Source organism: Petaurus breviceps, unplaced genomic scaffold, assembly GCF_028583685.1.
Source record: "Petaurus breviceps papuanus isolate PSGF00001 unplaced genomic scaffold, PetGlider_PUasm1.0 175, whole genome shotgun sequence".
NCBI classification, from domain to species: domain Eukaryota; kingdom Metazoa; phylum Chordata; class Mammalia; order Diprotodontia; family Petauridae; genus Petaurus; species Petaurus breviceps.
The window spans coordinates 31700003-31718288 of NW_027185764.1; the positions used below are offsets into that span (position 1 = coordinate 31700003).

Sequence of the window (18286 nt, forward strand, 5' to 3'; positions counted from 1 at the left end):
CAATTTGAAGCTTGTAAGGTAATACCTCACAGTTCTTTTAATTTGCAATTTTTTCATTATTAGTGATCAGTGCAAAATATTCTTTTAATTTGCAATTTTCTCAATATTAGTGATCAGTGCAAAATATCTAGCAACATGTTAAACAAAGAAAAGAGAAAAAGCATCCCTGCTTTATTCCTGATTTTAAGGGAGAAGTTTCCAATGTTGTCAGTGAGATTAGGTTATTTGACTTCCTGATCTGGGTATTTTAGAGTTATGAATATCAATTCATTAATTTTTAATACTATAATTTATATAATCACACATAGTAGATTGGGAAATTTTTTTAATTTCATTTTTACTCACTGTGAATTTCATTGTCTCTTTTAAAAAAAAAGTCTTCCCCACATAAAAAAAGAATCAAATTAATGATTAAACAATTTTAATTGTTAAATCTTTTTAAGATTTTTGTTTTGTTCAGAAAAGATTTTTGCAATTTCGTTTTTCTCCTATTGTAAAATCTTTTGTTTGTTTTGAGATTGCTGTTGATTTTCTAGTATTTGAAATTTACAAACTCTATTATGCTCCTGTTTCATATATATGTGCTCAGAAATATGCATTTTCTTCTAAAGAATGCTTTATCTACATCTCAAGAATTTCATGTTATCTTATTATTTTCTTTAATAGTCTTGCTAAAATCTGTTCTATGACCCAGTCATTATCTAGTTTCCATTGCAGTCTGTCATTTATCCTACTGATTAAAAAGTTTAATTACATTGTGATTTGCATATAATCCATTTATTTTGGTCTTTCCAAATTCATGAATTCTTTATCTGTTACAATGAGCTCAATTTTTGTGAAACTTTGTAATGCTAAAAAAAAGTGGGGATAAGGGGATGTTTTTCTTAAGATTCTCACATAAAAGTCTATGATGGATTTTTTTCTCCAACATACTGTTAAGATTATTACTAAAATCTTTGTTAGATTTCTCTAAATGTGAAGGAGGCATGCATTTTTTAAAGATTCAATTAGCTTATATATTAAGTACCAATATATGATGCTATTTGGTACAAACTATTTCAGATTGCTATTGTTTCGTTATGGATGGTGCTTTTAAGAATAATGTAGAGGGTTGGCTAGGTGGCGCAGTGAGTAAAGCGCTGGCGCTGTAGTCAGGAGGACTGGAGTTCGGTTCTGGCCTCAGACACTTAACACACACACACACAAACCAGCCGTGTAACCTTGGGCAAGTTACTTAATCCCAACTGCCCTCCAAAAGGCAAAAAAAAAAAAAAAGAATGTAGATTTCTTGCTTGTCTTTTGTGATTATAATTTTTTTGCTATTGCTTTGTCTGAATGTCATATTAACCTCTTCTGATTTGTTGTGTTCAGCTGAGAACTATTCCATACTTTAATTTTTTAAAATATTGTATAAATTTAGATGATGCTAAGTACATTTCAGGTATGTAACAAATTGTTGGATTTTTCTTTTTAATACATTCTTCCATCTTCATTTTATGGATGAGTTATTTCATAAACATTCAAATCACATTAAGTTTGTTTTTTCCTCCATCAAATCCTCTTGTAATTTTTTCTTTCTCAAAAAGTAAAGAAATAACTACCACAGATCTGCAATTTGTATTACTTAGAAGAATTTGATCCTAGTGTTATCGTCTCCTCCTTTGGAATTATGCTTAACTTTGTAGGATATGTGGGTAGAAGTCATTTTCTTTTTTACATGCTATTCTAATTTTCCTTTCCTTTTTTGCTTCTACTGAGTAGTACTAAATGATTCTAACTGGAGTTCTTCAGTATATATTTTGTGCCTTCTCTGTTGCTTGAAATATTTTCCTTTTGACCTAGAAATTCTTGGCAACCATATTTCTGAGTCTCCTCAAATCAAATGTGGTAGAGTCTATCAATCTGTACTTTCCTTCTAGTTTTTATACTTCTGGGCAATTTTCTTTCGTGATTTCCTGAAATATCATATTCAATCTTTTTGTTTCAAGATTTTTGTGAAGGCCAATCATTCTCTATACCTTATCTTTTAGATCACTGTTTTTTTTAAATTATAGAACCCACATGTAGTCTTCAAATTTTCCTTTTGACAATGCTTCACTCCCAGCTACTAGTGCCTTTTCCATTCAAATTACCACATTCTTAGAATATATATGTGTATAAATTAATACAATCACAGAAAGCTTAGATATTTCAATTAAATAAAAGATGCAAACTAAATGTAAATATGGGCCTTTAATCAATTTTAAATGATTATAGTGCTTTGACCACCATATAAAGGCAGTTGATATGACACAGTGACTGACTGAAAGAATCAGACACACTTCTGAGCCTATGTATAAAAATAGTGATTAGAATAGGAATGAGCCTATCAAAAACAGAACTTGTTTAGTTATAGAATCCCAGTTTAAAAGTTAGATCCAAGGCCTTCAGAGGGACACATTCTTGGAGAGGAAGGGGAAGAAGAGGAGAACATTTCATTCTCTCTTTCTACCCCTCCCAATTAACCATGTTATTGGAGAAACTGTACCAGTAAAATGAAGTGTAGCTAACTGGAATCAGAGAGTTTGGATCACTAGGCAACACATCCCCCTAGGAGCTATAGTCACAAAAGAAAAGGTAGCTAGAGACAATGACCCCTCATGACAGATAGAAGTGATAGCTTTGGAAATTACAAAGACACTGACTCTGAGAACCCTGCTGAGAATTACACTGGAGGAGAACTTAATGAGGAGTCCATGTTAAGAAAAAATGAACTCTAGTTACCAAGAATTGCAAGTTACACCTTTGCCATATGTTTTCTACATGTGAGTCTCACTACTTTTATAGTTTAAATTTATGTCTATTTTCCCCATATTTGTATAAATCCTATATTTGTGGAAGAGAGCTTCTCAGACTTGTTTTTATAACTTTTGTTCTTTCTATAGAAAATACCTTTGCTTAAAAAAAAGTTCCTCAAGCCTACTTGATTGTCAATGGGGAGTACACCCATGAGGGCTTATAAGCAATAAGTATTAGAAACCCAGAGTTTCTAAACTCTCAGGGTTACCCCTAGAACACTGAGAATAATAGTCAACAATTTTTTTGAGTACTTCAAGAGGGAATTTAATTAAAAACAAAATTCAATAAACATTAAATGTCTGTTTTCTGAGGCATAATGCCTGTTGTTAAGAGAAATAAAAAGCAAAATACGTTTCTGGCCTGCAAAAGCTTATAATAGTTAAGCCTCAGTTGCCTGGTTTGAAAAATGAGGGAGACTGTATTTGATGGCCTCTGTGATCTCTTCTGGATCTAAATCTATGATGCGATGATTTATGACACTAAAGCTTCATTGTTTCTTTTATTCTCACATAGCCTCTTATAACTGTGTAATGGTAATGTAATTTGAATTTGAAGATCCCTTTGTGTTGGCAAAGGTAGCAGGTACTTAGCACTTAGTACTTGATCAAGCCTCTGTTGGGGAAACAGAAGGTATGAGCTCCTGTCTCCTGTTGTTGACATAAACAGGAAGGGGTTGGCTGAAACAGGAAGTAGCTAATGCTTTGTATATAAGAAAAGCCCCAGAGAGGCACAGTCAGAATTTTCTTGGGACCAGCATCTGGTGGCAGAGAAGCTACAGAAGAGAGAACGAAGAATTGTGCCAGAATTTCCTGAGAACTTGTCATGGCAGAGCTTCTTCTGAACAGGAACCCAGGAGCCCTGAGCCCTGAGCCAGGAGCCAGGAGCCTAGGTGATTAGGGAAGCATGGCTGGGATACTGAGACTTTGTTTATTTGTGGCTTGGTTGAGCCTGGTATTCCTGGAGCAGAAATTGCGAAATATCTGACATGGACCAGACCCTGTGAACTTCAGTGTGGAGCAGGACCTGCCCAGAGAGCTGTCTGCCATTGAACCCAGGTGACAGTCTGGTGAATCCAGGTAGAATCTGGGACCATGGAAGGGGATCCAGGGAATCTGAGAACAGGCCCCAAGTCAAGATGAAAAGACCTTTCCCTGGGTGCTGAGTAATGATGAAATTGTAGTTTACTAGTGACCTAAGGGGTGTAGGGTTTTGTGTAAGATACTTAGTAATTGATTGCTGAATAAGTGACTGATTGAGTTAATCAAGACTTTGCCCCATGAGTGGAATACTTTGCTGAATAAGTGACTGATTGAGTTAACTTAAGAGTGCCCTATGAGTGGAAGACTTTGACTACTGTACTTTGAGACTATATTGTGATACAGATTGAGTTAACTTAAGACTTTGCCCCATGAATGGAAGACTTTGACTATTGTACTTTGAGATGATCTTTGTTCTAAATATTGTGACCACTTTGGTGGCCATTTTAATGATAAGCTGTTGTAAATATAAGTTGTGATATTGTGAATGCTGTACACCTTGGTTTTCTGTGAATGTTGTTTTGATTTGTTATGGAATAAATAAGAGTGTTCATTATACTGTGTAATCAGAACCTTAAAAGCTGTTCACAGTAGCATTCTTCTGGAAAGCTTCTGTGCATGGCATTACAAACTGATATCTTATGACTAGAATCAGTGTGAACAGAGGCACTTTGGTTCCTCTGCCACGCTTTCTTTCTGTCCACTGAATCTGCCTAACTCGGCCAGGTTCTGTGATTGCTGATTCTGTCCCCCCCACATAATAATCACAATCCTGTTTTCAAACTCCAGGAGAATACAGGGAGCTCAGGCAAGGCCCAAGGTGACTGCCAGGCTTGGGAAACTGACAGAAAGGGCAGGAAACAGGGAGGCAAAAGGAGGTGAGGAAGGAGCAAATTTTCTGGAGGAGATGATAAAAATTAATATTTAGATAGTAATTTAATGTTTGGAAAATGTCTTATATGTATTGTCTAATTTGAGCCTAACCACAATCCTGTGGAGTATTATTATTCTCATTCTATAGATGAAAAGTCTGTCTCAGAGAAGTGAAGTGATTGTTCCTGGATCACTATTTAGTCAGCATCAGGGTTTTGGACCTCATCTCCCTGACTCCAAACCTAATGTTCTATACACCAGGTCATGGGAGTCTTTTCCCTGTTTTGTCCTGTAACCTGGGGTTAGTAGTGCCACCCATCTGTCAAAAAAATTATGACCAGGTTTTTTTGGAGCAGTTGGGATGAACTAGGAGCACCCAAGAATCCATTTAAAATTACCTCTGATATGGCTAATTCATCATAAGCAGATATGTTACAAGATGCCTCTCTGGAGAGATTTAAATACATAAACATTCATTCTGAAATAAATGTTCTTGAAATAGATACATGTGTGTACCTCAGACTTTGGCACTTGACAATAGTTTAGGCAAAAGGTGGGAAAGACTGTGTGTAGTGATAATTATTAATAATAAATTATGATAATGGTTGTCTATGTAGGCTCTTAAAGGTATTTGTAATAATATAGGACATGAAATAACTGATTGCATCTTAATAGAGAAAGAACTGACTACAGACAGGGAGAGTCTGCCTCGGTGTATGTGTAGGAACTGAGTGTGTAGGAAGGCCTGGGTTCAGATTTGGTCTTTGATGCTTAACCTCTCTGCATCTTCATTTCTTCACCTGTAAAGTGAGGGGATCAGATGTGCATGACCTAAGATCTCTTCTAGCTCCAAATCAATCACCTATGGGTTAGACTGAGAGCATATTTCTAGGTGCACCAAGATTTAGTCCTAGTCTATTATTTGTAGAGAAAAGTACATGATAAATATCATTATGTTGGCAGAGGGAACTTGGACTGTCCTTTAGGACTTATAGGTCCTCGAATTATTCCTGAGAACCACGATTATTCCTGGCTGTCAGGAAGGATAGACAGCAACTGTCAGTAGCTTATGCTTCCATTTTGTTGCTGTCAGCAGAAGAGAAGATATGCCCACCTAGGCTGGACTGTTTTGTTTCCCCTCTTTGCAGGGATGTGAAGGATTGACATAATTACAGGAAATCACAGCTGAAATGAACCTTAAAGATCATATAATTGAATACCTTCTAGAGAAAGGAAAACGAAGGCTTTAAGAGGAGGGATGATTTGCACACGTGTGATGCAATGTATCACAGAATCAAAGAATGTCAGCACTGGAAGGTGACCTCAGAGATTACTTAGTGCAGCTCCTTCATTTTACTGAAGTCCAGAGAGGGGTTAAATAATGCTAAATAGGAGAACCAGGATTGAAATGAAAGTCTCTGAATTCCAAATCTAGTGTTTCCTATACCTGGGAACAGAATTGAAATATTTTAATGATTTGTCCAGGTATTCAAGGTAGAGAATATCTAGTATAGAATTCTTACAAAGAAGTAGTTTTTATCTGACCTTTCTTAATTCAGATACCTTCCAGGATACACTGAGATGACCATACAATCAAGGAATAAAATTGGACAACTTTCTATCTATACAATGTCATAAGTTGCATATGTGTACTAAAATATCTTTGTGTCTAGAAAATACAGTCAGATGGGTTCTGTTTATTAGAGGAATAGTAAATGACAATTATCTTCCAAAATTTTAAATTTCCCAAAGAATGGCAACAGTTTCATCTGTGTTCAATTCTACATGTAAGACAATAGTACAAATATTCTGATATTTTTTCATTTCTGATAAATACTATATACATATATTATTTTGAGGATCTTTAACCACATCTACATCATACTATGAAGAATAAGCCATTTTTGAAAGCATAAATAATTTTACATTTTAATTAAACTGATTTTTTACCACAGAAAAAGATGGCATTTCAATTCTGTACTAAGTATCTCAGCACTTTTAGCTTGATTAAATATCATAAAAAGTGGCAATAGAAATAAACTTAATTTGAGAGTAACCTAACTTTTTAATTTTTATTTTAAAAAATTATTCATTTATTTTTAGTTTCCAACATTCACTTCCGTTAAGTTTCAAATTTTCTCCACCTCTCTTCCCTCCCCCTCTCCTCAAGACGGTGTGCAATCTGATATAAGCTCTACATATACAGTCTTATTAAACATGTTTTCATGTTACTAACTTTTTCTAAGTGAGCACTTGTGAAATGCAGGCAAGATTTCTAAAACAAAGTTCTAAATGGAAAATCCAGGTAAAGACTTTCAACATTTGCTTTTCCTTCTTTCCTTTCTTCTTGATCTATTTCATCACTTGCAGCAGCTCTATAGGTGTTTTGCAGTTGCATTAAAAAAAAAAAAGCTTATTTAGTTACTCAAGCTGAGCAGTTTTAATTTGTTCTAATAGTTGAGGCTAGTAAAGCCATTACCACAGCTGCGGGATGGCATTATCAAAGCCAGCAGCTGTCAGGCACCTTTATTTTTTTTTTAGACTGCTTTTATCTCCTCTACTAGGGAACAACTTGCTCTATTTTCCAAAATATTGAATTCTTAAGTCCTCATCTTTAAGAAATTTGTACCTTTAATTTTTTTCATGTGCGATTGAGAGTTTTATTTTCAAAATAATGCTGGTAATTTAGCACTAAGTTTTTACACGTTCAAATTTCAGTCGATTCTGAGCTATTAAAATAAATAATTTTCATAGTATTTATGATTACCAATCAATCAAGTCTACTCAGATTTTCAGTGGTCTCCTATTGCAAATCAGAAAGAATTTCTAATAGCTAATGCTTTGATTCTTTGTCTAAGACCAAAAAGACCTCTGGGGAAAGAGGTCTTTTCTTCCTGCTTCAAGTATTTCCTGTGACTAATCTCTGAAACAACCATGGTCAGGAAGAATAAACAGAAAAGACAGTCAAAGCACAAACAGTGTAGAGAGCATGAAGATGACACAGAAGGACAAGCACCTAGACAGGCTGCTGTCACTGACTATGATGGACTGGCTACAGCAAGAAGACAAGTGATAATACAATGACTAGACTCAGAAATCCAAATACTACTGAAAGCACAAATCATTATAAACTAGAGTTGAGGAAAACTTGGAAAATTAACAAAGCATTTTCAGCAATGACTTAAGTATGTCTTTGTCTAGGGGATAGGTTTACTTAGCTAAGCCTTAATGGCAGCATAATATTTTTCCCTTATTTTTGATGCATACTCTCTTGCCTTTTTTTTTCTTTCAGGAATTTAAGGATAAGTTACATCTATTCTTTGAATTTCCTTGCTTTGGTTATTTTTTGCCACCAACTGAATGTTATTTAAATCGAGCTTTGTCTAGTCAAGAGTAATAACACAGAGAAGAAAGGAAATTTCTTTTTGTTCTTTCTTCTTGTATTCTTCCTGCCAAAGCATTAGGTCAGCTTGCTACTGTGCAGCATTGCTAAAAATAGCACCCCAGTAAAATATGCCCCGAACAAATGGAGCTATCTAAAAATCGCCACTAGATGGCAAGGCAGCTTTACCATTTTTAACATTATGCCCGTATGCAAAATATGACTTGAAAACATGCTAGCAACACATTTTTTCACCAGATCAAGGATTTTTTAAAAAATTAATTCACATTTTTACATATTGATAACTATAATGTATAAGAAAATTACTATCTATATACTTTATGTTCAACAGTAATACCTGGTAAATTCAAGAATAATTAACAATAACATTTATTACAAGGTACTACATTGACATTCATATATAATCAGTTTTCAATAGTTTCCGTTAAGAAAACTAAAGATTTGAAGATCAGAATGCAGTAGTTCCATGAAACTAAAAATCAAAACAAAATATACTACTGCATGCTGAAAATGAACTAAGAAGCCTTCCCAATGTTCAAGAGTATTTCAGAGACATAGATTACCTAGAAACAATGATATGATCTATTTGCACACCTTATAAAAAGACTTGTTTTTTACACTGAACGCAGTTACAGGGAGTTGACAAAGATCCAAAGAATAAAAGATATGTACCCTCTGATGTAAAATCGCCTTATGGTAAAATTCAAATAAAACAAGAAGCCTAAAATATTTTTCCTACTTTAGCTAAAGTAAGAAATGTAAAAGTTTAACACATATTTCAAATTAGGATAAAAACTATAGCTCAGTCCTGTTCTCTGAGTCTGATCATTCCTCCACAAAATCTTAGTGTTCTATAATCTATAATGTATTGATGGAAATGATTTAAAATTTTTCAAAACAAAAAAGGGTAACTAACTGCTTTCCCTTTAAAAAAAAATCTTGTTTCATTAAGCCATGGCCACATTCTATCTAAGCTTAAGGAAAAGCAGTTGGTCTGGAACTCAGCTACTTTATTTCAGTGGGGCAACACAAAATAAGAACAGGGTAATAGTTACTGACTAGGACGCTTAAACCTCCTTACCTGGCAGTGGCACAGCTTTTTCAAATGAATGTCATTAATAAATAACAAAATGATACAATTCAGTATTTAATTCAGATATATCATCATTCAGTTAAAGTTTAGGATGAAGACTTCAGATTTTTCTTGGACAATCTTTTTCAGCCACTCTTCAAAGGCCAACAGGGGAGAGCAGGAAGCCAAGCAAGTACAAGCTTTTCCACCCATGGCTGGAAGGCTCCAGTGTGACTCAAAGCATTGAGTCTATTATACTCCTGCCACCCCACCAGTGAGTTAAATGGAAAAGATGTGGAACTTCTCTCTTACTTCCCAATTTGAAAAACACTACTTCAGACAAGTGATTTCCAAACTGTTTTTGGAATAACTTGTAATGTTTCCAATTAGCTCAATGTATTTCATTCTCAAAAATGAATTTTTTTTAAATATGGTAGTCTTGGAGAAGGTGATGCTGTCATAAAAAGAAGCAGGTTGTTACTCCAAAAAGTTGAGATTCACTGTTCTAGGTCTTTCACCAATGCCACAATTTATTTCATTTTAGAATATTTCTGGATTCACCAGAAAGTCTGATTCTTCATATTTATATGGATGGTTTATATTCTACCAAATAAATCTCCCTTTGCACCTCCAATTCTTTTGCAGTTTTAAATTTTCAATTATATGCTGATTTTATTTCAGTGATAGGCTCTTCAGGGGCAAATTTCTTTTTCAATGAAACTCTAATATCCTTCAGGATGAATAATGTTAATATTTGATATATATAACAAATATAAAGATATAACTCTAAAGAAACTATACCAAGATGGGCTTGTTGATATGTTAACTAGTCAAGCATTCTTCTGTACACATTAGACTCTTGCAGACAACACTCCATTAGCCTCATTCCTGTTCCTGAGTATATATCTCAAAATATGAGGTATTTCATGGAAAATTTCTTTGCAAGTCTTTGAAAATACTCTGTAATTCTGTATTTCAGACAGATATTTCTCCAAGACAGTGTGAATTAAGAGAAGTTAGCTACAGTTCAAGAAAATACAATATAATTCAGCTGCATATAAAATATAAAAATCTTGAATTCCAGAAAAATAAAAGCAGAGGACTGAATTAAAATATCTGTAAGGCTCCTTCTACTCTGATCCTATAACTACAACTTGAGTAAAAGTTGGCATCCTCTTGATTGGGCGTATTCATCACCCTCTAAAAGGACTGTTAGAGATGGATATATTAGGCAAAATATGAATTTTCTAGATTATGAGATTTCAAACCAATGCAATTTACTGACTCCATAGTAGCTTAGCATAGATGAATCCACGCTGTAAAGAATGAAGCAAACATTGTGATCTATGTTTTTGCATATTTTTTTTCATTCTATAGCTAAGTGAATTAAAAATTCAAAACAATTACTGAACATTTTCTAATGACCAGCCATCCTATATTTATGCATTTGAAAATAGACTTTCCTAATATTTATGCATGCTACAAGTATAGCTCCTGTATATTGATTTTTATTAGCACCTGCCTTCTATTATCTGCCAACACTCCATATGTTCACTGGTGTCCTTCACCATGGGAAAGGTTCTTCTCCTGTTGCCCTTCATACGTATTACATGAAGTAACAGAATGACTGAGGCAGGTGTGCAGCTCTAGCAGAAATCATATAAATGAACTTCTGAAAAGTTGCCTCTTCCCTTTACTTTCAGTGAACAGAATTTAAACACAGTTCATGCCACATCGGTTGCTCTTACCAAGTACTCAGAGCATGAGTGAAGAACCTTGGAAAAGGCGAGGGGAGAACATTTAGTTCCCTCTAACACAGAAAATACAGAAATTGAAATTAAGTCTATGTATCTCTTGTTATAAAATACAGAATGGAGAGGGGGAGGAATACCATGTAAACTTCTCCCCAAACCCCACCCCAGCAAGGGATATCTTCATTTCCTGCTCAATCTGATAAAGACTTCTGGCATGCCTCCTACAGCAACCCGTCATGAGGAGTCATTCCTTTTAAAGAATTATGGCTTAAAATAGCTACTATATGGCAAAAGGGTTGAGAACATGGTGTAAAAATAAAAAGGAGTGAAAAAATACAGTGAACTATGAATTACAGAAGACAGGCAGTGAATAACATAAGCTCCTTGCCACAGGTATTCTATTGTTCAGAATCATGGATATGCTGCTGTCTCTGGGATACCATAAACAGAACAAAAAAATGGCATAAAGAACTGATTGGAGGTAACAGTGGTATGCATGTAGGTCTATTAATTCACTCATGTATGTTGGCATATAGTATTTCTTAGGATCATATATAATTTGGGTTAATGAATATAACTTCATCAATTTAGTCACACATATCATCAATTTTGAGTTTTTATTGTGGCTCTTTTTATTCAATTGCTATACACTGGGAGGTATCATTGGAGTTGTGAACAGAAAAGACAAGCCTTGAAGTAAAAAAAGATCTAGGCTCAAGTGTGAGGGAATGTCACTGAAGCTCTACATGCACCCAGACAGCTCTCTTAAAATTCCAAGGTGCTGAACAGTGGCTGTTTTGCATTGGTTAGAGGTAGTTTCCTCAGAGGGAGTTAATTACACCAAAGGAATCACTGGTCCAGACAAAACAGTAACAGAAACTTGCCTCTATTTCAGTAATTTCAAATTTATTAAGGCACTGATCTATTCTGCAATGATGTTAGTATAGATTATCTAATGATTAATTATTAAAGATTTTGAAAATACAAAGCACTAAAATAACAGTCAAACATTTTCATAGTCCTAATGTAACTCACTGTAAATAATATGTAACATACTTTATTAATTCTGCTAATTCAGTGCATAATAATAACCTATATTTGGTAAAATACAAGGATTCTCCAATTTTTTCAAAGATCACAAAATCAATTTTATTTGGAAAATAATTATATGCTAGATAGCATGTGTATATGGGGGTGGAGATAGGATTTGGAAGAGAAAGTAGGCAGAGGTAATAAATGCATTCTGTGAAATTAAAGTATCCTAAGGAGCCACAATCACACAAATACTGGTAATCATTGTGGTAATGAATGACACTGATGCAATTTAAAAATACTAACATACAATGTATATTTTAAAATGTTAACAATATACTTCTTTTAACACTCTAGTTGACAAGCTACAGTCACTTGTCAAAGATGTAGCCTAAAGCTCCTTCCTGGCATAGCTGGACAGATAACTTGGATGCACTTTATAAATGCAGTGAAAATTTGGATTTTCTCTGCCTTGGGAAGAAGGGAAGAGCATGGCTACATAAAATCCAATGTTATTCCAAAATCTAGTTTTAGCAACCTCTCCCACCAAACCTTTACCAAATATTAAGACCAAAATTGTGGCCCTTCTTTGCCTTTCAAGTAGGGGCAAGATGGTCAAAAGACAAGCAAATTGTGAAGAAGACATGAAGGAAAGATAATTTATAAACTGGATAAGGATTCGTGAATAACCAAGAACTAGCATATAACATTATGTTTACCATAAGATTTAAAATAGACTTATCTTCCTACATAGCCTCAAATAAAATCACATAAGAGTTTCTCCACCTTAACATTCCTGCAGTCACAATTTGTGTACCTGAAAGAACCCTGGTGGTACAGGACCTACTGGCATGCCATCTCCTGGGGGAATGTTTCCTAGCACTGGGCTGGGAGCTGCTGCAGCGCTCTGAAAAGAATAAGGGAAAAAAAAAGCCTCTGTCATTACAATGAAGGCACAAAACCAAAGATCAATGAAACTAGATTGTAAAAAGGGAAATTTAGGGCCAGCAACTAGTACTTCTATGTCCTTATTCCAAAGGTACTTTATAAGTCAATCAGTAATTTAGTCTGGGACTGTATAGGTCAGATGATTGAACAGGAATTTTCAAACTTTTTGAAATTACAAGACAATTTTTCATACTTTCGAAAAATCACAAAGCCTGAATCAAACAGATTCACACAAACACACATATATGAAAATATAGCAATAAACTATTATGTCAATAGTCCATTTTAAGGAAAAGCTGAGGAATATAAAAAAAATTGTAGCAGCAATAAGAGTTAATTATCAAGGTGGTGAGATCAAGGAAGAAAATTCTGGTATCATAATAAAATTTTTGTTTGTTTTGGATTCTCGTTGAATTCACTATATATTTATTAAGTATCTTCTGTGTACTTAAGTTAGAAGCCAGACGACAGAGTGGATAGACAGTTGGCCTCAAAGCCAGGAAGACTTGTGTTGGAGTCATGGCTTTGACACATACTAGCTTTGTGACCTTGGCCAAATCACATATGCTATTTTAGGCAACTCTCTAAGACCAGAAGTTGCAGATAAACTGTTGACTAATATTGATAGAAGTAGTTGCTTACCTAAGGATGCTCTATCCTAATGAAATCACAGGTCTAATCTGTATTTCCTATGTATGAGATACCGTTAAGCAAAGATTTTAAATAGCACATAGTCCCTGCCATCAAGGAGTTTATATTCTGTTTCAGGAAGGGAATATATGAAACATATCCAAATAAGCGTAATAAAAGTTAAGATGTAAAAGAGGAAAAGGAGAGATACAAAGTACTTCAGGAAAATTTGAGCAGAAAAAGAGAACTCTTTCAGTATGGTAGATTTTTTTAAAGGGATGGTAAATAAAAGGGAGAACTTCATGGCACCTGACCTGAGCCCAGAAAGAAGAGAAGTACTATTCAAGCTTGAGATGTAGGCTGGGTACTTTACAGGCACAAGGGGATGGCTTGCATAAATGTAGGAAGGCAGGGGGCAGTATGGTGAGCTCAGGGAATAAACAGGTAGTTGGGTTTGACTGGAACACAGAGTGTATGGAGAGTGATATGAAATAAGGTTGGAAAGATAGGTTAATGTGTGATCTTAATGCTGGGTTGAGAAATTTGTGTTTGCTCATACCAATCAGAAGTCACAGAAAGCTTCTGACCAAGTCACTGATGTGTTCCTATCCGTGTCTTTGTGTTGCAAACTGTATGAAGCATAGACCGGGGGTGCCTTGGTAACAGAACCTTTTACTTTCACCTTGGAGCTTCACCTCAATATTCATTGAGGAATATGCTTTTCCAACCCTGAGGCATTGTATAAATGTATGTGATTATTATTACCAAAGTGGGATGAAGGTTGATTCTACTTTCTCCAGATTCCTTTGGTTTGGACTTTAAAATCAGAGTGCTTAGTGGGAGTGAATTTTAATTATCCTTTTGACAGGAATTTATGGAGTTACTTTTCATTAAGATAGGGAGTATGAATGAAGAAGCATGAGCACACTACAACAGATGTAGGGAAAAAACACCCTAAAATAAACACAGGGAAGCTAAAATTTACAACAGTGTTAAATGGAACTTAAAATACATTTCTACCCATTCCCTCCTCTTTCTCCTACCTTCTCCATTGTTCCCGCCCAAAATAAGGCATGTTACTAGTGTCCAGAACTTAAATGAGTGCAATAACCCTAAATATGAAAGAAATGAATCTTAACCATCAAAGCCCAGTGCTTATGATAGAATAAATATGAAAATAAATCTTAATGCATTATCAGTCCTTAAAACACATGTAGCGATAAGACCCCTGAAAAACTCACAAAAATATTATCTATTGCAAAAAGTTACAAAAATTTGTCTTTAAATAGGATGTAGATTCTATTCTAACAACTCATTTTTTTAAACAAGTACTTGACTGTTTCCTAGTAGTTTCAGAATTTTGGTAATTGGACTTTTTGTGTATAATGTATATATAATAAAATGATCTGAGTATTGGTCAGAACAAGAGATGTGCTATGTTCTAATCTATGTGCTATGTGTTTTTAGTCTAGATATAGATAATATTTAAATATTTCACTTGTCACTTTACAAATTAAGTTCTTTGAGGGCAGGGAGTGTCCCACTTCTGTATTTTCATCCCTAGTACTCTGTATAGTACCTGCTACATAACATGCATTTAATATATGCTTGTTGGTTATTTGATTGTAGAGAGCCTGGTAGCAGGGAGATCAGTAAGGAGGTTATTACAATAGCCCAAATGAGAGATGAAGAGACCTGAACTAGGGTGATCACTATGTAAGCAGAGAGAAGGACATGGATAAAAGATTCAGACACAGAATCAATAGAACTTGGCAACTGGTAGCATGTGATGGTGGGGTGAGGGAGAAGGAAGAATCAATGATAACTTTAACCCAAGTGACTAAGAGGATGGTGGCATCATCAACAGAAATAGGATAATTTGTAGGAAGAGAAGGTTTTGGGGGAGTTATCAATGAGTTCAGTTTGGGCTATATTGAATTTGAGCTGCCATCATTACGTCTAAGTCATGGTAAAGACAAAATGTAACACATTTTCTGCCTATGAGGGTCATTATGTCTATTACTTTCTGGCGCACTCCTTGATTCTACTTCAGAGCGATGCACTGCTAAGAGTAAGTAGGGTAATATAATTTGGAGAAGGATGTAGACAAAAATAGATTTAGGAAGACTACTACTAAACATTTTAAAAATCAGCAATTTCATAAAACATCTGAAGTTCAATTCTACTTGCAAAAAAAATACAAAAGTATTTTTATAAAACAGATTGAAAGGTCACTAAAAAGATCAAAGTGATGGATTTTGGGGTTTGTTGTTTTAGTATTTTTTTTGTTTTTTGGCCAGTAAGCAGTGTTCTAACTATAGACTTCATCCCTAACTGGCACTGGTTGTCATGTAAGTACTGAAGTTCGTTATGAAAGGGATTAGGAAATAAACTGAAGATGAATTAATGTTAATGTATTACTTCTGGAGAAACCCCCCCCAAAACCTTAAAGTGAGTAATTACAGTAGGTATGTATGATCATCTTTATAATAATAGCATATTCATCCATACAGCAAAGTTTGATTCTGTATTATTATAATAATGCCATGACATTTAAACATATGTGTATAATGTTATACATGTATATTTGTTACTATATACTAATATGAATACTTAAAATTTTACATATGTTCCACAGAAGATGCAATCATCATTGAGTATAAAGGCCATTGAATTTTAATATTATCTTAAGGTAGCCCCAAATTTAAACAGTGCGATCAGAAATGTTATTTAGCTATGATTGTACCTCGCCAAATTCGTAGCCTTGCCAAAAAAACTACCCCTAAACAAACTGAATTCTAGTTTACATTTTTGTTGAAACCAAAAAAAGTATAAAAGGAGAAAATATTTCTGAGAAGTGAGAATAAAAAAGAAACTGACTCCTTTTTAATTGGAAAAAAAAGTATATTTGTAAGGTAAATAGCTGTAATTCATATTGTTATATGTATATAGCTACAGATTTACCAAAGTATAATTTGTCCAATGTAGAGCAGTAGAAAGGGAATCTGGAGGACTAAGGTTCCACTACCAGTGATACTTACTACCTGGGTGGCCATGGGCAAGGTACTTAACCTTCCTGATTCTCAGTTTCTTCATCTGTAAAATGAGGGATAAGATCTGATCTTATGACTCAGTATTGTGACCAACAGCATAACCTTGGGCAAGTTACCTAATCTCTTTGCTAGTACCTTCTTTCTGTGGAATATCTCCATTTTTTCAAATATATACAAATATATTTTATATAATAAATATAATTTTTATATATTTATATAAATATATACAAATATATGAAATATATACAAATACATTTCAAATATACAAAATATATGTCTTTGTCTTTCCATAGTTTTTTTCCATGCTGTCTCCCAAAGTTTTTTGTTTCCCTACACTTAACATATCGTAGGAACTCAATAAAGGCTAGTTGACTATGACCTTTAGACCTTAATTTCTCAGTGTGTTATGGACTGTGAGTGCTTTGAAGGAAGAAACTGTCTTTTGATTCTTTTGCATGCTCATCACTTAGCACAGTGCCAAGCACACAATTTGTTGTTGTTGAATTATGTCAGTCATGCCCGACTTCGTGACCACATTTGGGGTTTTCTTTGCAAAAATACTGGAAAAGTTTGCCTTTTCCTTCTCCAAATCATTTTACAGGTGAGATAACAGAGGCAAACAGGGTTAGGAAACTGAGGCAAATAGGATTAAGTGACTTACCCAGGGTCACACAGCTAGTAAGTGTCTGAGATCATCATATTTGAACTCAGGAAGATGAGTTTTCCTGACTGCAGAGTATGCACTCTATACCTGCATTACCTAGCCTGTAAAATGAGAAGAATGACTATTCTTTTTAACTCCAAAGTATCTATGACTGAAAAATCTTTAAGGTCCCTTTTAGCTCTAAAGTTCTATGATTACAAGATCCAATTGACCTTTTGGGGCGGGGGTAAACTATGAGACAGTGCTAGAACATTTGTTTTCGTGAGGTATGACAACATAAGGGAAAAGTCTGATGCAGCAATACTTATCTGCCCAAAGCCTGCCATGTGGAATTTGTAGTTATTACTGAAGAGAGAAAATATGGCACAGAAGATAGAAGGCTGGGCTTCCACACTGGGAATTCCCTACACACATAAAAATACAAGTCAAGGAGTTAGCAAATAGGAGAACAGAAAGATAGGAGAAGGTGTGTGATAAAATTACCTGAATAAATTATAACAAAAAGTATTTAGTTGGCTATAGAAAAGATCTGATATTTCAAAGACACAACTTAAAAATGGTATTCTTAGGTGTTTGGCCACACCTTTTCAATTATAGTCATGAAACAGTAATATGAGAACATTTAGACAAGTGAAATTAACTATTCTGATAGTCATTTTTAAACTTTTTGAGACTACATGTAATTATTTGATTGGTATAACTTTTGCTAATTCAAGATATTAAGATACATTCTTAAAAAGTATTTTTATATCTTATAATTGATATTGGTCTTTAATGGTGGAAAATAATGATTTAAATAATTTTTGCCCTCTGAAAAATTAAGTATTTCACATTTCAGCTCAACTCTAAAGAATCAATACTGTCATTTGCTGCACTGCATGCTATAAAGCCAAGCATGAGCAGCTTTCCAGGACTGCTGCCATGAACAGCTTTTAAGGTTCTGATTACACAGTATAGTGAACTCTATTTATTCAGCAACAAA

General features: G+C 34.5%; 1 protein-coding gene across 3 annotated transcripts in view; it reads right to left on the reverse strand.

Moving 5' to 3' along the window:
• Positions 1-18286, reverse strand: part of SSBP2 (single stranded DNA binding protein 2) — a 423889-nt gene that overhangs the window by 107577 nt on the left and 298026 nt on the right. For 2 of the 3 annotated variants that reach the window (XM_069085037.1, XM_069085039.1), the window contains one exon: positions 12827-12916. The exons of the other annotated variant lie outside the window; for it this stretch is intronic. In XM_069085037.1, the coding sequence (XP_068941138.1) occupies positions 12827-12916 (90 nt within the window). The remainder of the gene's footprint in view (positions 1-12826; positions 12917-18286) is intronic. 3 annotated transcript variants of the gene reach the window in all.